At 38.3% G+C, this 24,000-nt stretch overlaps 3 protein-coding genes across 3 annotated transcripts in view; 1 reads left to right on the plus strand and 2 right to left on the minus strand.

The window, feature by feature from the left end:
- LOC121370560 overlaps window positions 1–24,000 on the minus strand; it is a 407,496-nt gene that overhangs the window by 257,420 nt on the left and 126,076 nt on the right. The gene's annotated exons all lie outside the window — the stretch shown is intronic.
- The window catches only part of LOC121370557 (transcription initiation protein SPT3 homolog), a 91,613-nt gene that overhangs the window by 36,046 nt on the left and 31,567 nt on the right, over window positions 1–24,000 (minus strand). The window lies entirely within an intron of this gene.
- Window positions 22,432–24,000, plus strand: part of LOC121370556 — a 65,921-nt gene continuing 64,352 nt past the window's right edge. The window contains exon 1 of the mRNA XM_041495863.1: window positions 22,432–22,678. Within this exon, the coding sequence (XP_041351797.1) occupies window positions 22,666–22,678 (13 nt within the window). The 5' untranslated portion in view covers window positions 22,432–22,665. The remainder of the gene's footprint in view (window positions 22,679–24,000) is intronic.

The raw sequence follows: 24,000 nt of genomic DNA on the forward strand, positions 1-24,000 counted from the left end.
TGCCATGTCTGAATGATAGCATATCCATGAGACAAGTAGCGAGATGCCTGCAAGTGAGCCATTCCGTCATCCAAGTGCATTTCCATACCACTGGCACAGTAAATGGGCTATCCCTCTCAGACTCAGTGTTCATTTGGCCCGTAACTTCTTGTGACTAGTATATATATATATATATACACACTTTCCCACAGATGGGACAGCCTTTGGTATATACCAGTCAGGAACCATTGGTTGGGACGGGAAAAAAATCATTAAGAGTATGGGTCCACCAAGGGGATTTGATCCTTTAACCCAAGCACCTCATGTGAGTGCTCTACCAACTAAAGTAGTTCTTGCCTTCATTCTTAATAAGGGCGAAATGTAGCCCAGTGGTAAAGTGTTCGCTTGATGCGCGGTTGGTTTGGGATCGATCCCCGTCAGTGGGCCCATTGGGTTATTTTTCACTCCAGCCAGTGCCCCAAGACTAGTACATCAAAGGTCGTGGTATGTGCTATCCTGTCTATGGTATGGTGAATATAAAAGATCCGTTGCCGCTAATCGAAAAGAGTAGTCCATGAAGTGGCGACAGTGGGTTTCCTCTCTCAATATCTGTGTGGCCCTTAACCATATAACCATAAATAAAATGTGTTGAGTGCATCGTTAAATAATCCATTTCCTTCTTCTTTGCTGCAGCTTCTCCCTATGCATTCATGATTTAACTTTTATTTATGATTCTGGAAAGGTCCCTACAAGCATTTCAATACCATAATTGTAAATTTGTGAGTCAATTTAATTTATGGTAAATGTGACATATTGTAGCCTTTTAGTGTGTGTATCATACTGCAAATGATTTGCTTAAAGGGATATTCTTGACTTTTCTGCATTGTAAGATGTTTCCGATACGATTAAACTTACACATGTACATATTAAATATATTTTCTTGTTAAGAATATCAGTGTCTGTATATTCAATGTGTTTCTGGTCGTCTTAATATTTGTAAGAAGCCAAAACTAGATTTTGTCTTCAAATAATTTTGTATGTATGAAAAAAAGATATTTTAGGAAATAAAATTAAATTTAACCTAGTACAAATATTAGAACGATAAGAAACATGTTTACTATACAGCCACTAATATTTTATGCAGAAAAATATATTTGATGTGCAATTACATTCATTAAAAAGTCTCTGTTAGTCAATAACATCTTAAAAACTGCAGCAAACTCAGGAATGTCCCTTTAAAATAATCGTATAATGTAGATCTGACAAAATCTCGGAATAAAATTCAACTTTGCACTTCTTACTGGATTGGAGACGAGATGAGTGGTAGTGTATTTGCTTTGTGTGCAATGGGTCCAAGGCCCATATTTTCAAAGCTATCTTAGTGCAACGATATCGTAAAACCATTATATGTTACGACGTCACTTATATAGGATGTGCTGAAGTGATGTTGCAGCCTACAATGGTTTTATGATGATGTAGGTCTAACATAACTTTGAAAATCTCTATCCAGATATTTCAATCTGAAATGTTCCCCCATTCCAACCAGTGGTCTATGGCTGGTACACCAACAGTTATGGTATGTAGTGTCCTGTCATGGGGCACAGAGGCCATCAATGGTGATTGATTCTATGACCCATTCCTCAGCCCTATACCACTGAGCTACATCTCACAATACACCAGTCTGCACCATAAGCAATCATCCCAGCCAGTGTTCCTCAACTGGTGTAACAAAGGCTGTGGTATGTACTATCATGTTTGTGGGATGGTGCATATAAAAGATCCCTTGCTGCTAACAGAAAAGAGTAGCTAGTCCATGAAGTGGCAACAGCGGGTTTCCTCTCTCTATATCTGTGTGATCCTTAACCATATGTCCAAAGCCATACAACCGTAAATAAAATATGTTGAGTGCGTCATTAAATAAAACATTTCCTTCCTTCCTCTCAATATCTGTGTGGTCCTTAATGATATGTCTGATACCATATAACCGTAAATAAAATATGTTGAGTGCGTCGTTAAATAAAACATTTCCTTCTTTCCTCTCAATATCTGTGTGGTCCTTAACCATATGTCTGATACCATATAAACGTAAATAAAATATGTTGAGTGCGTCGTTAAATAAAATATTTCCTTCCTTCCTTCACCATGAGTAAAATCAAAGCGAGCTGATGATCACTCTCCTTTAAAGATGCCAGGTGAGCAATCCCATGATGTTTCAAATAAAAAAAATTAACTTTTTATTGCAAGGAGATCAATATGCAGTTTTCCTAAAACTTTCCAGGTGAGTATGTAGGATCACCTGCCTTTTCTGACGAGGATGTAGCCCAGTGATGCGCAGTCAGTCTGGGATCGATCCCCGTCGGTGAACCCATTGGGCTATTTCTCATTCCAGCCAGTGCACCACAACTGGTATATCAAAGGTCGTGGTATGTGCTATCCTGTCTGTGAGATAATGTATATAAAAGATCCCTTGTTACTAATGGAAAAAATGTAGCGGGTTTCCTTTCTATGACTGTGTCAAAAATGACCATAAGTTTGACATCCAATAGCCAATGATTAATAAACCTGACCATAAGTTTGACATCCAATAGCCAATGATTAATAAATCAATGTGCTCTAGTGGTGTTGTTAAACAAACCAAACTTTTGTGGCAAAGACTGCAACACTTAATACTGAAGTACGATATCAGATTTATCCTAGTCTCGCATAGTTCTCATTACGTTGGACACCCATGCTGCAATCAAGACTACAAAATTCTACGTGGTAGACATCACCACCTTCAATCACAAACAACAGGTATACATATAACTAAATTATGAAAATACTATTTCTGTCATCGGTAGATACTTTAAAGGTCACTGTAAAATGATAACAACGTTGCGTAGGCTCAATATTACGTTTAATGACTGTGCTATATTCGATATACAAGAATATAATCACATTCGATAAGAGCGATACAGTTTCACAGATTAAATTACCTCAGTTTAAAAGAAAAAAAACCCCACAACAATAGTTTAAAAGAAAATATCACGGATGGGTTTTTTTTTAATCAAAAAACAAAAAGGAATGACAAATATGGTCAACATAATGAAAACATCATAAAGAATATATATGTAGGAGAGACCGACCGTTTCTAAAACGTGACAGTGTGGGTGGAGATGGATTTATCCACAATATTTTTCAGATCTACTGTACTTTGCTAACAAACAAAAGAGATCGTGTCTGTAGCCACTGTACACCTCATCCTCTTTGCACCCACAAACATCTCCTTCCTCCCACTAATCAATGACTTCTTAACACAGGGGGCGGTACGTAGCCCAGTGGAAAAACATCCGCTTAATGTGCGGTCATTCTAGGATCAATCCCCATTTGTGGGCTCATTATAGGCTACTTCCCCCCCCCCCCCCCCCCTGTGCACCACCACTGGTATATCAAAGGCCATGGTATGTGCTACCCTGTCTGTGGGATGGTGCATATAAAAGATCCCTCGCTGCATAATGGAAAAATGTCGCGGATTTCCTTTCTAAAACTAAACGTATATGCCTGATTGGCCAAATGTTTCACATACAGTAGCTGATGGTTAGTAAATAACTGTGCTGTAGTGGTGTTGTGAAACAAAATAAACTTTAGCTTTTTATTATCATAGTGTTTAATGTTTGAAAATCGATGGTGAGCAATAAACTGCTCTCCTGGAATTATCTAGCAGGGTTCTTAAGCTTGAAAAAACTTAAAATTCAAGAACATTTCCAGAAATATTTCAGAACATTTAAACAAATTTCCAGGACATGAAATGTTCAATCAATGATTTGATTGATTTCAACTTATTTTCGTGCTTATATCCAATTAAGGTTCAAGCACGCTTCCTGGGCACACACCTCAGCTATCTGGGCTGCCTGTCCAGGACAGTGGGTTAGTTGTTAGTTTGTTAGTGGTTAGTGAGAGAGAAAAGGGTGTAGTGGTCTTACACCTACTCACTGAGCCCCTAAGAGCTCGCTCTGGGTTGGAGATGGTACCGGGCTGCAAACCCTGTACCTACCAGCCTGTAGTCCGATGGTTTAACCACTGCGCCACCGAGGCCGGTTCCAATCAATGTATGTTTTTATAACAAATTGTTGTCTGAATTTAGACAGGTTACAAGGACAACAAAAGTAAAGATGTGAGGAAAAAAACCCCACTGAAGTTTTGGCCTAAATTTCCAGGACACAATCAAATTTTATTCTTTTTCCAGGACATTCCAGGCCTGGATTTTAACATCACAAAATTCAAGGACATTCCAGGATTTCTAGGATGTTTAAGAACCCTGTGTAGGAGAGCAATTGCTCTCAATAGTTTTCTGTCCACGTGGAAATAATTTTGAACAATTTCATGTGAGCGGGAGCAACTGCTTGTGTCAAACCGTGAGGAAAAGGTTAAAAATTAAAGATTGTTTTGCTCAACAGCACCATTAGAGAACACTGATTTATTAACCATTGGCTATTGGATGTCAAGCATTTGATAATTTGTCTTTGAGAGGAAACCTTCATAATTTTTTTCCATTAGTAGCACTAGCGTAGAAAGCGGGGGGGGGGGGGGGGGGGATGTGTATGTGTGTGTCTTTGAGAGGAAACCTTCATACATTTTTTCCATTAGTAGCACTAGCGTAGAAAGCGGGGGGGGGGGGGGGAGGTGTGTGTGTGTGTGTGTGTCCACGTGCCCCCACACTTTGTAGCAGCAGCGATGATTTTTCGTACACCCATGAGTAGCAAGGTGTCTTTTATATGCACCATCTCACACAGCCTTTGATATACCAGTCATGGTGCACTGGTTAGAACAAAATATAGCCCAATAGGCCCACCGACGAGGATCGATCCTACAGACCGACCACACATTAGGCGAGTACATTACGAGGACTGTTATCATGCGACATTCCTACCAATTAACATTTTGTGCCTTCCATACCAACTATGCAACATTTCACCCACCCACCCTATGCTCACTATTTTTCTCCCCATCTACTAACATCTTCCCGATTTCTAGTTAGACCGTTTAACCATAATTCATGAATCAAATATGATTTAAATTAATTCAGAAAGAAAGAAAGAAATGTTTTATTTAACGACGCACTCAACACATTTTATTTATGGTTATATGACATCAGACATATGGTTAAGGACCACACAGATTTTAAGAGGAAACCCGCTGTCGCCACTACATGGGCTACTCTTCCGATTAGCAGCAAGGGATCTTCTATTTGCACTTCCCACAGGCAGGATAGCACAAACCATGGCCTTTGTTGAACCAGTTATGGATCACTGGTCGGTGCAAGTGGTTTACACCTACCCATTGAGCCTTGCGGAGCACTCACTCAGGGTTTGGAGTTGCTATCTGGATTAAAAATCCCATGCCTCGACTGGGATCCGAACCCAGTACCTATCAGCCTGCAGACCGATGGCCTACCACGACGCCACTGAGGCCAGTTATATTAATTCAGAGACGATCAACTAAGCTTTTATCTTTGCACAAAATCTCTTTAAACTAAAAAAATACAATTTTCACATGAAATTGTTTCCGACATGGTCGACCATTCATTGTAAACTGAGTTTATCTAAGTTTATAATTATAGACTCATATATGAACCAACGAGAAATTTCTCATTGATGGTTCAACCACAATTCATGGTTCAAATTTGGTTTTAAAGAGAATCGATCAAGTAAACTTTGCATTTCACATATTAATAATTCAGTTTTCATCTTAAAATAGAGTCGATTAAATGATTTTGCATGTGCACTCTTTTCTGACATAGTTGACAGTTAATAGTAAACAGAGTTTATCTGAATGTAATTCAAGGTTCAAGCTTCTCTTATTTGAACCATCAATGAGAAATGGGGCTTATCATCTTGTATTAACCACTTTGTTTTGTAACAATTGCATCATTGACTACACAAAACTCAATTTTATTTTACAATGCAGGATTTTAAAGAACCATTTCATCACATTATAAACGGGAAAAAAAAATCATCAGCTTCTAGCTATATATATATATACGTCAATATTTCATTTATCAAACATTGTTTTCAGACTCGATATATGGTATGTTAACATCATCTCCAACAATAAGACAGATCACTTTTGAGACTTGTGAGTGCTTGCTCCATGGTGATGCGCGGTCGGTGTGGGATCGATCCCCGTCGGTGGGCCCACTGGGCTATTTCTCGTTCCAGCCAGTGCACCACGACTGGTATATCAAAAGCCGTGGTATTTACTACCCTGTCCGTGAGATGGTGCATATAAAAGATCCCTTGCTGCTAATCGGAAAGAGCAGCCCATGAAGTGGCGACAGCTGTTTTCCCTCTCAATATCTGTGTGGTCCTTGAGTGCGTCATTAAATAAAACAATTCTTTCTTTCTTTTATCTTACGTGTTGTTTAAAAACATATCCAGCTCGCTTTCACTCATCAGGATACATTTTTGAAACAGCTTGCTTAAGATAATTGGTAACCAACAGTGGCGTAGGAAGGTAGCAAAAAGTGGGGAAGGGGCCACACTTTTATATTTACACACTTTTACACTACTATAAAGCAAATATAAAGCACATGCCCCCCCTTGACCCCCCCCCCCCCCCCTGTTTCCTACGCCAGTGACCAATTAGCACTCGATGTAGTATTTTCTCAAAACTGGATATTTTCCAAGGTTCCTTTTTAAATATCTGTAGAGAAAAGAACCTCTCTATACCAGATACTCCTTAAAACAGGCTGTTTTACTGTGGGTGTTTGGTTTATAGGGGTTTCACTATACATGTATATGTAGGTGCAGAAGATACATGTACACAAAAAACTAAACTTCATGCATCATTCACCTCCACAGTTTTGACCTGACCTGACCTGACCCACCCCACCCATACCCATTGAAAACTGAGCTGGAGCATATTTTAAATCTGATTTGCACTTGGTGTAGGAAGGGGGGGAGGGGGGAGGGAGGGAGAGGTGCAAGGGGGTATGTGCCCCCCCCCTCACTTTTCAGATATTTTGCTTTATATTTGCTTTATAACACTGTAAAAGTGTGTAAATATAAAAGTGTGCCCCCCCCCCCCCCCTCACTATTTGGCACCTTCCTACGCCACTGATTTGTGATCACACATTGCCGAGCAGTGTGTTGAGTATGACACTGTGAGTGTGAGACAGGCAGGGTGATACTGGGAGGAGCGGAGGTCAGTCAAGACTCATTCATTCTTTCATTCATTGATCATCTGGATCTACTGAAGCAGAAAGGTCATCAGAATGTTTCAAACTCATCCCACTGTGGCTAAACAGCTGGTGACTCCTGGTATAGGGTTGCAGTCATAAGTACAGTACAACACAGGGGCCCCCGCTTGCTTGCTCAGCCAGAGTGGGCTGGCCTGACCTACAATTTAACTTGATGCGTAGTAAAAAGCTGAACTCCCTCAATGCACAGATATTATTGTGAATGGTAGAGAGTGTACTTCATGACTCAGTGAAACCGCAAATTTCCTGAGGCAAGATCACCTTTACCAGGACAGAACCAGTGAGCAATTTGTGTGTGCCAAGGTTTTCAGACCGCCACCTCTCACTTCCTCCACAAATGACTTAAGGCTTCAGTGGCACATTGGTTAACTGTGTCTTCAGGTTTAAGGCCCATAGTAGATGCTAGGTTCTGTTATAAAACTGCATGTAGTGACATATATGTATACCTTGTATGTCCGTTAACTGATATATACATGTATATTTATCAATTCTGTTTAAAACATGAATTATACAGATCTGATAAACTACAAAATATGACACATACATGCATATCTGAAATCCTGTCAGACTGTAAAACCAATCATTCCAACCAGTGTGCCACGAATGGTATATCAAAGACCGTGGTATGTGCTATCTTGTCTGTGGGATGGTGCATATAAAAGATCCCTTGCTACTAATGGCAAAAATAAAGCGGGTTTCCTCTCTAAGACTGAATGTCAAAATGAACAAATGTTTGACATTCAATAGCCAATGATTAATAAATCAATATGTGCTCTAGTGGTGCAGTTAAAGGAAACAAATTTTAACTGTAAAACCAAGGTTTAAAAGAGGACAATTCTCAAGACTCCTACACAACTTAATACCAACAAGACCAAATTAAAACTGATTTTATTATTTCTAAATTACAAGAATACATAGAACATGCAAGTACATGTATATATATATATGTCTCTATATCTATATATACATATACAAAGTGCATGTAATCTGGTCTGATACGGTAACAGGTTAGAAAACTTCTCATGGTGCTTAAATTGCGAGTCTTCACTGTCAAATGATAACAATTTTCAAGTCATATTGTTTATCTCAGCACCGAGACTAGTAAAATACAATTTCCTATTCAGATAAACTGCAAATTTCCTGGGGCACTGTCTCCTTATGAGAAAACTTAACCTGTGTGTGTGGGTCTTGGGATTTGTTCTGTACCGATATTGAGAGAATTCTGGTTACCAAGGATCTGGAGTTTTTGGGCTTTGCTGAATATAAAAGACTGTGGCAAACTGGTACAGTATGGGGCGATCACAGGATACCAACAATGACAGCCACCAATAGGCTAGGTTCCAACACAAGCTACTATTTGGCAAACTAAATTCAAATTTAAGCATTAGCTCCCCCTTTCTCCTTCGATGAACTGTTCCAAAATGTGCCAAAATTACTTCAAGACATTTGTGCAATTTTTAATTATTTTTTTACTTAATCCTACAGGATATTCAAAATTCAATACCAGTGGCACAAAAAATGCCCCCAGTCGGGCTGCTGGTGCTCTCTTGCACTTGTCAGTGTGGGCGGTCCCTTCTCCCACTCACCCCAAACTGTTTTCCTGTCTTGGATGGAGGAGCCAGCCTAGGCCGACACCTACACTCATGACAGGTGTGCACTACAACAGCTTGTTCTGAATGTGCACGTTAAACCTGTGACCTGTCCTGACTTGACTAGTACAGGTAGCCTGTCCGTGTTTCGAACATAGTTTTTGGTATGGCGCTATGGAATTGAATGCAGCCACAGCCATCCAAAAAAAAAAACAATGGGTTAAGTTTAGGATTAGGGTTTTAAGAAAATCATACAGTAATGATAAAAGTAATTAATTTTGTCAAAAGATTAACGTAGAAGATAAAATCTGCAAACAAATTTGTGTATGCATGGCGCCATATCCGTTTTACCCTCTGGCAAAAACCCTGCCTGTGCGGTAGTCACAAACTTGTTCTTTCACTCTCTTGACTAAATGTCACAATGACCTAGGTTAGACATTTAATGGCCATGGTTTTTAATATGTGTTGTGGTGTTATTAGACATACATTTACTGACTTCTCTCTTACTAACCACTGATGATTAAACCATCCTGGGCAGACGGCCAAAAATGGCTGAGGTGTGTATATCCCATACAACTCAAGAAACCACAGTTAAACATACTCCACAAAATAAAGACAATATCCATATGTCATGATACTCAAACAAACCACAGTTAAACATAATACTCCACAAAAGAGAAAATACACATGTATGTAATGATACTCCATGGATGAAATTTTAAGAAAAGTTAAATTATGAACCATTAAGAAGGAAGGTCATTTTATTAAATATGACCTTGTGGGTCTATGCTAATGATCATTAACTGCACTACACCCCAACAAAACCCCCACTAAAATAACAGTCATCAGTTGTAATGATTCACAAAATGTTACATGCCACATTTACAAACCCTGATTTTGATTTACTCGCGTGTATATAACTACATGTATTTACAAAGCTTAAACAAGATCTGTGTTTAGGAAAATCTGCTTCGTAAATCTGGCTCTAAATGTTCCTGTAGCTCAGTAGGAAGCAGGGCAACCATAAGCATCAATGCACTTGACAACATCATTTCATGGACTCAGTAAACTTGTTCACCAGCGTACATGAAACTGGGAAGTTATGTCCATCCGCTACAAGGGCCTGCTGCAGCTGCTGAATGTTCAGTGGTTAAAGATGCTGCACGTGAATACATCTTCCCAAGTTGATCGCACAGGCGTTCTATGGGACTAAGGTCTGATGAATCTACTGGCCAAGACAATACATCCATATGGTTTTGATTCAGAAATACATTGCATATTCAGGCAATGTGCAGACATGCGTCATCATGTTAAAATGTCATATGTGGAACTTTGCAAGATATGGAAAAATAGCAGTTGTGCCCAGATGTTATATGCACGAATTCGGTTTCGTACACTTTGGACAGTGCATTTGTAACTGATTGGCAATGAAGATGAGTGGTTGAAAACCATTTTGAGTGTGTGTGGTTCCGATATACCAATTCTGCACAAGTGATTTAACTCATGACCTACCACTTTAAGGATGGTCATATAGTTGATCGAGAGACATTTAGTTGTTGTACAGGTCTGTGTACAGTTATTGTTGTCTGACAATGTTATCACTGATACTGATGCTGTCTTGAAAACAAAACAGAAATTTGTTTTGTTTAACTACTAGAGTACATTGATTTATTAATCATCAGCTATTGGATGTTAAACATTTGATAATTTTCATGCATAATCTCAGAAAGGAAACCTACTATATTTTTCCATTATTAGCAATGGATCTTTTATATGCACCATCCTACAGACATACCACGGGCTTTGATATACCAGTCGTGGCGCACTGGCTGTAAAGAGAAATAGCCTATGGGCCTACCGACGGGGATCAACCCCACACCGACCGCACATCAAGTGAGTGCTTTACCACTGGGCTACATCGCACCCTGATGCCTTCTTGAAGCATTCCATCTGCTCTCTCACCAGCCTTGGTGGCGTCGTGGTTAGGCCATCAGTCTACAGGCTGGTAGGTACTGTGTTCGGATCCCAGTCAAGGCATGGGATTTTTAATCCAGATACTGACTCCAAACCTTGAGTGAGTGCTACACAAGGCTCAATGGGTAGGTGTAAACCACTTGCACCAACCAGTGATCCATAACTAGTTCAACAAAGGCCATAGTTTGTGCTATCCTGCCTGTGGGAAGCGCAAATAAAAGATCCCTTGCTGCTAATCAGAAAGAGTAGCCCATGTAGTGGCGACAGCGGGTTTCCTCTCAAAATCTGTGTGGTCCTTACCCATGTCTGACGCCACATAACCGTAAATAAAATGTGTTGAGTGTGTCGTTAAATAAAACATTTCTTTCTTTCTTTCTTTTTCCATCTGCTCTCTTACACCTAACCATTGAGTCCTTAAAACTCGCTTTGGATGAGAGCCGGTACTGGGCTGCGAACCCAGTACCTACCAGCCATATGTCCAATGGCAGAAACACGACACTACCGAGGCCAGTTTGCCCCTTAATTAAAATGAAATGCTGGAGCATATTTATTTATTAATCATTGCCTATTGATACTAAACACTTGCAAATTCGGACACAATAAGATTGTTTTGTTTAACAAAACTGCTTGAGCACACTGGTTTATTAATCATTGGCTATTGCATGGATATCAACTATACAATTAATTAACCACAAATGTCCATTTACCTGTGGGTGGTCTTGGGGCATATAACAAAACAAAAAAAAATGGGATGATAAAGTGTGTAATTGTTTATGGGACCGAGTGCAACAGCTTGTGGCTAAGTGTATTTACCTGCAGTTACTCCAAGGTTGACCTTGTGTGGTTTATAAACACATGAACACACTCCCATATTTCCTTGTATCTGCATAAGACATTGGTTGAAAACATCCTGCACTTGGTGTGCAAAGAAACAACATGTTAATAGTTTCTTTGATGTTTTTTAAAAAAGTCCCAGTTTGATGTGGTTATAATTGACTTTCTCTCGGTAGAGGTTTAAGTACAAATGAATTAGTTCCAAGACGGGGTAAACTGTCAAAATACAAAACTTGATTATTATTTAGATGAAGACTCAAAATGTGAGTAGATTTAATTTGTATATGTAGTCACTACTTCTCTTCTAAATGTTTATTCAGGATGGGCTAAACTTATATTTTTCTCTTTCTTTTACCAGACTATAATTCTGTTACTTACATGTATACATATATCCTAATGCTCGTCTCAAAACAGAACTTCATTCACTCAGTACACCTATGGTGTTACATATGAGGTGATCTTAGACTCATGCAGGGCTAGCTTTGGCACACAGCAAATTCGCCAATTGTGAATTTTGAAATCTGTTGGCAAATTTTATTTTAATTTTATGCTATCATTTTTTTTTTTTTTTTAAATAACTGTTGATTTCTGCCATTTCTGAAGTTTAATAAAAATTTGGTGAAATGTTTTGCTTACCTAGAGCTAGCCCTGGCTGCCTACCAACTGCCATCAAAGTCAGCCAACTTTCTGCTGTCACAACTTCTACGACTGTCCAATTGCTAGTCTGAGCACTCTTACAACTAAACCGGCCTCGGTGGCATCGTGGTTAGGCCATCGGTCTACAGGCTGGTAGGTACTGGGTTCGGATCCCAGTCGAGGCATGGGATTTTTAATCCAGATACAGACTCCAAACCCTGAGTGAGTTCTCCAGAGTAAACCACTTGCACCGACCAGTGATCCATAACTGGTTCAACAAAGGCCATGGTTTGTGCTATCCTGCCTGTGGGAAGCACAAATAAAAGATCCCTTGCTGCCTGTCATAAAAGAGTAGCCTATGTGGCGACAGCAGGTTTCCTCTAAAAAACAGTGTCAGAATGACCATATGTTTGACGTCCAATAGCCGATGATAAGATAAAAAATCAATGTGCTCAGGTGGCATCATTAAATAAAACAAACTGGCATTGTTGAATAAAACAAACTTTACTTCTTACAACTAAATTTCTGTCGTATATGACTTCTACGACCAATTAGTTGTTAATCTGAGCACTCCTGTCATAAGTCCGGAGTTGGGTATCTTACAACTCCACTATCGAATTGGCCAACTTTGTCATGAGAGTTGACAGTCAAAGCACAGCATAAGATTAAATAAAATGCTTTTCCCCAAATAACTTAACAACATTTATATATATATTATATATATATATATATATATATATATATATATATAGAGTTCAGGCGCAAAACGCGATATAAACCATTTTCTTTCTAGTTTTTAGTTAAAGCCATTATTGTATGTCAGTAAGGGCTAATCGTAGGCCCACTGATTTTCTGCAAAACGTGATTGATCCTTATGAAATCGTATTGGGTAAATCCTGGTTTTTTAAATTAAAACGCGACATACGCCAATTAAAAAACCCATTTTTACTGAAAATGAAAAATGGATATATCGCGTTTTGCACCTGAACTCTTCATATATATATATATATATATACACACATACATGTACATACATATACGTGTACATGTATATATACAATCAAACCTGGCATGTACAGGTAAGTAACAAGATCAAGAATTGAAACTGCATAAACCATTTATAAGTTATGCAGAAACATGTTTTGCTGTTTGCATAACCCATCATGATTAGTTAAATGATGTCCCAAATTTAATGCTATGAGGACGAAAAAAAAGTAGAAATGCGAAATGTTCTGCCTAAATTTCCAGGACATTTCCAGGAACCAATAAAACTTGCTTTTTCCAGGATATTCCAAGCCTGATTTTTAAAATCACAAAATTCAAGACATTCCAGGATTTCCAGGATGCGTAAGAACTCTGTAAATCATTGGCTCTTGGGCCAAGTGGTAAAGCACTCGCTTGATGTGCTGTCGGTGTGGGATTGATCCCTGTCAGTGGGCCCATTGTGCTATTTCTCGTTCTTGCCAGTGCACCATAACTGCTATATCAAAGGCTGTGGTATATGCTATCCTGTCTGTGGAATGGTGCATATAAAAGAGCCCTTGCTGCTAATGGAAAAATGTAGCGGGTTTCCTCTCTAAGACTAAATGTCAAAATTATCAAATGTTTGACATCCAATGGCCAATGATTAATAAATTGATGTGCTCTATTGGTGTCATTAAACAAACTTATTTTTATTGGTTATTGGATGTCAAACACTTGGAAATTCTGACACCTCTAATCTTTAGAGGAAACACACTACATTGTTCCAAGCGATCTTTTCCACAGGCAGGACAGCACTTACTACACAGAACAGATCAAACAATATCATAAAAAGCCTTTTATATATATATATATATATATATATATATATATATATATATATATATATATACCAGTCATATGGAACACTGGTTGGAATGATAAAAAACCTAATGTGTCTACCAACAGGGATTGATCCTAAGACCTATCACAGCTCGAGAGCACTCAACCACCATGCTTCATCCCACTCCCAGCTCCTCATTAAATTCAAAGATTCTATTTTCTCCTTGTTGTCGGTCATGTTGACAATCTGTCTGTACACGGTACTCCAGTGAACCAGGAAGATGTAACAGTCTAAGTATGTCACTGTAACAAAGAACTAATCACAGCATTGCTACCTAGACAAACAAAATCTCATTAACCTGAAGCAGACACACAGTGTGATATATATATATATATATATATATATATATATATATATATATATATATATATATATAATATATATACAAATACAAAGCCTGATAAGTTTCTGCCTATGACCAACTTTTTATTTTACTCTGGGGGAGAGAAAAAAAAAAAAAAAAAAAAAAAAAAATCATCATCATCTACATGTATAATATAATAAGCATGGCCATTTTAACACTTTCCAATCGTTCTGACTTCTTCTCCTCTTAAGATCTGCACTGCCAACCACCTTCTTTGTATTTACACAATGCTACACTTCACAGGGATCTTTTTGTGCTCAGGTTCAGTTGACACATGTATGCATGTACAATGTATACCGTACACACACACACTGTGCTAAATATTATGTACAAAGCTGAATTCTTTGTTACCACAGAAGTGGCCTTGTACCGTATATAGCATCAGCTAATGACTTAAAGTTTGTTTTGTTTAATGCACACCACTAGAGAAAATTGATTTATTAATCATCGGCTATTGGCTGTCAAACACTTGGTAATTCTGACATATAGTCTTACAGTGGAAACCTGCCACATTTTTCCATTAGTAGCCAGGGATCTTTTATATGTACCATCCTACAGACATCAATATATGAGAAAAATTAACTTTAAATTAATATTTAATTAAGGTGGGGGGTTTTTAATTTAATAATTTGTGATCCAAAATTATAATTAATTTATTTCTTTTTTTTTTAAATTAGTTCTTTATTCTACTAATAAATTAAACATTTAAATTAATTATTAATTTGTTTAACAATGCTTCAAGAGGAACATTCATACTGTACGACCACCTTTGAATTACGTTTAATTGACGAAAAGTGTGTGAGAAATGAAGCTAAACATGTAAACGTAAAATTACAAAAGTTGATGTCATCGCTGACCTTGGAAAAATATACATAATCTTCATTTTCACTTTGTCAAGTTGAAACAAAACAAAAGGGAAGGATTGAAGGAAATGTTTTATTTAACGACACACTCAACACATTTTATTTATGGTTATATGGCATCAGACATACGGTTAAGGACCACACAGATATTGAGACAGAAAACCCGCTGTCGCCACTTCATGGGCTACTCTTTTTGATTAGCAGCAAGGGATCTTTTATATGCATCATCCCACAGACAGGATAGCACATACCACGGCCTTTGATGTACCAGTCGTGGTGCACTGGCTGGAATGAGAAATAGCCTAATGGGCCCACTGATGGGGATCAATCTCCCAAACCGACCGTACATAAAGCGAGCACTTTACCACTGGGCTATGTCTCGCCCTCTCCCCCCCAAAAAAAGAAGAAAAAAAAGGGATTCCGAATATTAATTGCTACATTTGATTTTCAGTTCTTTTATATAATTTCCCCCCTAAAAATTATTTGTTTTGTTATTTGACAAAAAAAAAAAAAATGTATACACAAGTTAATTTGTGTAATGAATATCATATGCACTGATGCTCATACATAAATGCACCTATGGTCTATTTCTGCACCTTACCGAGTTACCCCGACAAATAAGATCAAGTACGTCAAACACAGCAATTGTTTATGATCCCACGTCAGGTTAGTCCTATATTATAAGCCCTCGGGACAGTATCTGAAGATTAATTTCTTAACAGGTACAAACATTACGATGGGTAACTGACCTACAGTAGAAACCAAAACAAAGGAACACTTCATAATAAAAATAAAGCACACGTTAACAGTTAAATACATGTAGATATATAATGTCACAGTACAATATGTCATAGTACAAGAATATGTCCGTTACTCTTTGGACCACTTTTATTACACTAACATGTACTTGTACAAGTTGTAGTTAAATTTGGTCGAAACTTGATAATGTTAATTAATTTCCTGGTTCTTTAATTCACTCATGAAAATTATGATTTAGGATATGGGAGTTATTTTGGTGTTCTTGACATACATGACACAGCTAGATATCTACACGTGCAAGGTGTTTATGTTTCAAAGTAAGTCTGATCCTGTTTAAATTTAATGTTTAAACTTTGTTTTGTTTAATAACACCACTAGAGCACATTAATTTATTAATCATAGGCTAGTGGGTGTGAAACATTTTATAATTTTTACATATACAAATTTAAGTCTTAGAGAGGAAACTTGCTAAATTTTTCCATTAGTCGCAAGGGATCCCATAGACAGGATAGTACATACCACAGCCTTTGTTATAACAGTCGTGGTGCACTGGCTGGAATAAAAAATAGCACAATGGGCCCACCATCGGGGATCGATCCTAGACTGACTGCACATCAAATGAGCACTTCACCACTGGACTACATCCTGCCCTTAAAGTCTATACAGAGTTTTTCTCTATCATGACCACCGGTCTCGGTGGCGTCATGGTTAGGCCATCGGTCTACAGGCTGGTAGGTACTGGGTTCGGATCCCAGTCGAGGCATGGGATTTTTAATACAGATACTGACTCTAAACCCTGAGTGAGTGCTCCGCAATGCTCAATGGGTAGGTGTAAACCACTTGCACCGACCAGTGATCCATAACTGGTTCAACAAAGGCCATGGTTTGTGCTATCCTGCCTGTGGGAAGCGCAAATAAAAGGTCCCTTGCTGCTAATCGGAAGAGTAGCCCATGTAGTGGCGACAGCGGGTTTCCTCTCAAAATCTGTGTGGTCCTTAACCATATGTCTGACACCATATAACCGTAAATAAAATGTGTTGAGTGCGTCGTTAAATAAAACATTTCTTTCTTTCTATCATGACCAATCATAGCTCAACATCTTGCATATCCATCCATAACTTTCTCTTTTTTTTTCTCAAATAGGAGTATTTAAAGTAACAAGGAAAACCACATTCCATTTTGTCACATTCAGTACATACATGCAAGTGTATATACAGTGAAACTCTTCTAAACCGGACACCCTCGGACCAAGTAAAACATCTGCTTTTAAGAGGTATCCAGTTTATAGAGGTTCTCTTCTGTACAGATATTTAAAAGGGGGACGCACAAAATGTCCGGTTTTGAGGGAATTCCGGTTTACAGCGGGTCCGGTTTTGACAGGTTTCACTGTATATATTAAGTTCAAAACTTGTAGGCTTGTTTTGTGCCATTGAACTGTCCTGTTCCACAAAGACTAAGAAACAACACCAGGTGATACAGTTCGACCCCATGTATACAGTGCGCACAGCCAGCACTGACATTTCAGTTTTGGACTCACACAGGGACACAGGCCATTGTCCGATCTGCTTGCTCAGTATAGCTGTGTAGTCCTGTGGTGTACCAAGCCTCACCCTGTATTGTGAACAACGATACAGACATTTGTATTAAAAACACTCCACAAAGCAAGCAACCCACACATCACAGAAAAAACACTGTAACCATCATCTAGAACAAGTTTTCATTAAAAAAAAAACCCACCTAGTACAATGACAAGCTTTCTCAAATGACCGACTCTTGTTAAGTTCAACTGACACTGATGTTGGACAAAGAAAATCTTTAAAACTCTGTTCAAAGGCTCTTCAAGAAAAAAACGGGGTTCATATGCGTACACTAGAATCTAAAAAAGTAAAGTTTGTTTTATTTAACGACGCCACTAGAGCACACTGATTTTTTATCTTATCATCGGATATAGGACGTCAAACATATGGTCATTCTGACACTATTTTTTTAGAGGAAACCCGCTGTCACCACATAGGCTACTCTTTTATGACAGGCAGCAAGGGATATTTTATTTGCACTTCCCACAGGCAAGATAGCACAAACCATGGCCTTTGTTGAACCAGTTATGGATCACTGGTCAGTGCAAGTGGTTTACACCTACCCATTGAGCCTTGCGGAGCACTCACTCAGGGTTTGGAGTCGGTATCTGGATTTAAAATCCCATGCCTCAACTGGGATCCGAACCCAGTACCTACCAGCCTGTAGACTGATGGCCTAACCACGACGCCACTGAGGCCGGTCCACACTAGAATCTAAGGCCCCATTCCAGTTACAGAGCTTCACAAATAACTATACGCAACAGCCAATATCATGACATTGATAAATATACATTAGTTTGGTAATACTGTGATTGGTCGGTGACTTTCACTTAATTAAGGGGGCAGGACGTAACCCAGTGTTAATGTGCTCACTTGATGTGTGGTCAGTCTGGGATTCCAGCCAGTGCACCAAGACTGATGTTATCAAAGTCTGTGGGATGGTGCATATAAAAAAATCCCTTGATACAAATGGAAAAATGTAGCAGGTTTCCTCTCTAACGATATTTCAGCTCAATATCTAAAGGCATTGTGAAAAAAACATCCAGAAAACCATATGTGGGAAAGATGGACAGACAGACAGGACAGAAATGAAATCTATAGTCTTCTCCAGTTGGACCAGAATGGGACTAATACATCAATGCGCTCTAGTGGTGTCAGTGAACAAAACAAACTTTCACTTTTACTTAATTACTGGTAATTTCAGAATTTGAAAAAAATAATTTGTTGTTAATTATTTTTATCATCCTGTAATCGAGCATCTGTGTTTTCACCTTTGATTTTCACCCGTCCTAGTTCTTTACATCTTACTAATTACTGTAGTTCCATGTAGCATACGGCTTGTGTACAGTATGAGTCATGTTTGTTAATTTGATATGTGTGTTGATACTGGAAGAGTTCACATGTAGTAATAATAACAATGACGCAGAACGTAGCTCAGTGGTAAAGCACTCACACGATGCGTGGTCGGTCTAGGATCGATCCCCGTCGATGGGCCCATTTGGCTATTAATCGTTCCACCCAGTGCACCCCGACTGGTATATCAAAGGCTGTGGTATGTACTATCCAGTATGTGGGTTGGTGCATATAAAAGATCCCTTGCTACTGATGAAAAATGTAGCGGGTTTTCACTCTAAGACTATATGTCAAAATTACCAAATGTTTAACATCCAATAGCCGATGATTAATAAATCAATGTGCTGCAGTGGTGTTGTTAAACAAAACAAACTTCTTTTTTTGTCAATCATAACATTTACTGTTTTACAATAGAATCCAGCCTCAGTGTACATTACATGGTTGTGCAATCAGGTTTATAATTATTATACACGTATATATACTGTTACAGACCGGCCTCGGTGGTACATTACATGGTTGTGCAATCAGGCTTATAATTATTATACACCTATATACTGTTACAGACCGGCCTCGGTGGTACATTACATGGTTGTGCAATCAGGCTTATAATTATTATACACCTATATATACTGTTACAGACCAGACCAATCAGGCACGTATATATACTGTTACAGACCAACCTCGGTGGTACATTACATGGTTGTGCAATCAGGCTTATAATTATTATACACGTATATATACTGTTACAGACCGGCCTCGGTGGTACATTACATGGTTGTGCAATCAGGCTTATAATTATTATACACGTATATATACTGTTACAGACCGGCCTCGGTGGTACATTACATGGTTGTGCAATCAGGCTTATAATTATTATACACGTATATATACTGTTACAGACCAGCCTCGGTGGTACACTACATGGTTGTGCAATCAGGCTTATAATTATTATACACCTATATACTGTTACAGACCGGCCTCGGTGGTGTAGTGGTTAAGCCATCGGACATAAGGCTGGTAGGTACAGGGTTTGCAGCCCTCGAACCGGCTCCCACCCAGAGCGAGTTTTAACAACACAATGGGTAGGTATAAGACCACTACACCCTATTGTCTCTCACTAACCACTAACAACTAATCCACTGTCCTGGACAGACAGCCCATGCAGATAGCTGAGGTGTGTGCCCAGGACAGCGTGCTTGAACCTAACTGGATATAAGCACGGAAATACGTTGAAATGAAATATACTGTTACGAGCTCCGTTCCACGAAGCAGTCTTAGCACTAAGATCACCGTAAATGCATATGGTAAAAGGTCAGGTCAGGTCAGAGTGTTTAACAGGCTCCTCCGTCCAGGACAGGAAAGGGGTGGGGTGGGATGGAAAGGGGGGGGGGGGGGGGGGGTAAAAGTTAGTTATGCACTTACGGTAATCTTAGCCTTAAGACTGCTTCGTGGAATGCGGTCCAGATGCTTGGATCATATCTCAGTATCAGTTCTATAATCCATAGTGAATTAATTAATTAAGTAATACATGTTCCTTAATTGACAGGTATAACAAGTTCAAGTTTGTTTTGTTTAAGAGATATCACTGGAGCATACTGATTTATTAATCATCAATTGATGGATTTCAAACATCTGATCATTCTGACCTGCTATATTTTTTATTAGCAACAAGGGGTCTTTTATATACTTTCAAAAAGACAGGGCAGCACATAATAATAACCTTTGATATACCAGTCATGTGGCACTGGTTGAGAAACAGGGAAAAAAACCTATACGAGAAAAGATTCTCGGAGAGGGCAGAATTCAATGACCCCAAGCACTCCAGGTATAAAAACCACTATATGGACCTCCCTTTCTGATTCCGGTCGGGCTGCTGGTGCTCCCTTGCACTTGCCAGCATGGGAGGTCTCCTCTTCCACCCACCCCAACCCTTCTCCTGTCCTGGATGTAGGACCCGGCTTAGACTGGCACCTGTGCCCAGGACAAGTGTGCACTACAACAGCAGTTGTGCAGCACTGGCTGCAACAAGAAATAGCCAGATGGGCCATCAATGGGGATAGATCTTAGACCTACTGTGCATCAGGTTAATGCTTTACCACTTGGCTACATCCCACCTCTACCTTTTTACAGATTTGCAGCCCAGGGCCCCGTTCCACGAAGCAATCATAGTACTAAGATCACCTTAGTGCATAAGGTAGCTATGCACTTAAGGTGATCTTAAGGCTAAGATCACTTTGCGGAACGGGCCCAGATACCAGAAGCTTAATTGAACAGCTGCACAATAATAAATTTTGAAGTGAAGTGAAGTGAATCTCATTAAATATTTATTAAATAACAAACTTCTAATTACTGTTCAAAAAAAAAAAAAAAAAAAATATCAAATCAAACAGTTGACAAAGAACATTAATAAATGTACCAAAATAAAAAATAAATATATTTTTTTAATAAATATTTTGGGCACAAAATATTTTCACACCTGAAAAAAAAAAATGAACACTTTCGGGTTTTTTCATACAAATGTCTGCCAGGACACACAAAACAGTTTGAACAGAAAGTGTGTAAAGTAATCACACGGGATGGGTAACTCTTGCTTCCTTTGTGGTTTGCGACTCACCAGCTCCGAGTTCAACCACAGTGTGTGGATCGGCACTCTGTATAACCAACATGAACATGCACATGTTATTCCCGGTCCCTGTGGTTTTGCATATTCCTACACATACATTTGTACATATTAGCGGGATGGTCATGTGACTAAACGGTCACGCAGTTTAAGATTTATCTGACCAATCAGACAGCTAGAGGTGTTAGGATGCCGGTGGCCACTCCTGCATACCAATATAGAACAATGCTTTTTTCAAAAAGTTTGGATCTACATGTATATGTGTGTAATATGGTTGGCTAGGGGGGTGGCTGGGTTTATTTAGGTTAGTAATATATTTTCAATGAGGTTCACAGAAAATTGTTGTGAATAGCCATGGTTTGAAACTGTTCTGGCGACCGAAAAACAGGAAAACCACAAAAATGCTCTGAGCCATTTGCCACCAGGAGGCGGTATGAATGAGCAGTTCTTGTATATTTCATAAAAATATATATCTTTATACATCAAAGAGATTTGTTTTATTTCATTGTTTCACTGATGAGTTTGGATATCAGTAATATATAATACATGTGTATATATATATATACATATATACACATATATATTAATAATTTTGTGAAAGCTGAGAAAGTTACAAAGTTAGGCTATTTTTAGTTCAATTTAATATTTTTTTAAACTTATAAACAGCTGTTTTCTTCTTTTTTAAAACATATTTACTGGCTTTCTAGTTAAAAACTCTCCTTCAATGAAGTTATTTTGATGCAGGTTTTTTCTTTCTTTTCTTAACAGGATGTGGTATTATGTGTCTTTAAGAAGATAATTGTGTACACTCCATGTGTGTTTGATGGAGGGGAAGTGCATCTTTATTTGCAAGGAGTTTTCTTCTCGAGTGCGCATTTGTTGTTTTATTTAAGAAGATAGGACCACAGGCTCTATCAGACTGAGTCGCAACAAGCGGGAGTAATGTGGCCGAGCCAATCCTCGGCTGTTTGTGTTTACAACACTTCTTAACACTGTGCATTCTCAAACAAGTCAACATGGAAGAACAAGGTAAGTGTGATATTACTCACCCGTTTTTTTCCGGCACAATTTCCAACGTTATTTTAATGCATTTACAAAATACATGTACAGTTAAACCTTTCAAAACCGGACCGTCTGTAATGCGGAATGTCAAAAAAAAAAAAAGGACTTTTTTTTTCAGTCCTTTTTTTTAAATCAGTACACAAATTAACCTCTCTAAACCGGATACCTCTTAAAACTGGACATTTTACTTGGTCCCGAGGGTTTCCTGTTTAAAGGGTTTTACTGTATGTGCATGTTTAAAGTATGTAACATACAATTTGTAATTTAAAAAAAAACTAAATTGTGATTTTTATTTAATTTTTTCCAATTCAAAATTAAGACAATTATCACATACCGGTTATGTACAATTTTAAATTTAAAAACACAAAATAATTATTTTTATTTAATTTTTTCCCCAATTCAAAATTAAGGCAATTATCATATATACATACATGTATATGTACATGTATACATGTATGTCATTGTCAATACTACAACATATCCTTAATGCATCATCATTTCACTTTTAGTATTACCGTGTTGTTACATGGTGTCATGTTCTGTGCATTTTATGTCCTGTGAAACATGTCTATACTGGATCAGGAAGAAGAAGGAAATGTTTTATTTAACGACGCACTCAACACATTTCATTTACGGTTATATGGCGTCGGACATTGATATTGAGGGAGGAAACCCGCTGTCGCCCCTTCATGGGCTACTCTTTTCAATTAGCAGCAAGGGATTTTTTATATGCACCATCCCAGACAGGATAGCACATACCACGACCTTTGATCTACCAGTTGTGGAGAACTGGCTGGAATACTGGATCATGTCCGGGACCTAATATTTATCTGATTTAGACAGGATCTGGTATTTAGATGGTCGCATTTTAGAATTTAAAAAGACTTGTGACCAAGAAACTTGACAGGATTCCGGTTTATTCAGGGTCCAGTTTAGACAGGTTTCACTGTACATACATGTATTATCAAGGCCTACAGTATAATCAATCAGTCAAAATGCAAGGATATTATAATCTCTTCGTGCTATACAGATCGAGTAACTAAATAATATATATATGAAAGTATATACACAAAGGTTTTTTCAGTTACTCTAACCTGCAGAATTAATTAAATTTAATAATCTGAAGCACACACCTTTGTAGTTACCGGTATTTAAAGTCTGATGAGGAAATGCTTTCGTCTGTCTTAATAAAACCAACATGTACCTGTTAATTGTGGCCTACATTTTCCATACTGTCAAATGTATTTACAGAATCATATTTCAGTTTATAGAATAATTGTGTTATTTGC

This window comes from Gigantopelta aegis, chromosome 4, assembly GCF_016097555.1.
Source record: "Gigantopelta aegis isolate Gae_Host chromosome 4, Gae_host_genome, whole genome shotgun sequence".
Lineage (NCBI taxonomy): Eukaryota > Metazoa > Mollusca > Gastropoda > Neomphalida > Peltospiridae > Gigantopelta > Gigantopelta aegis.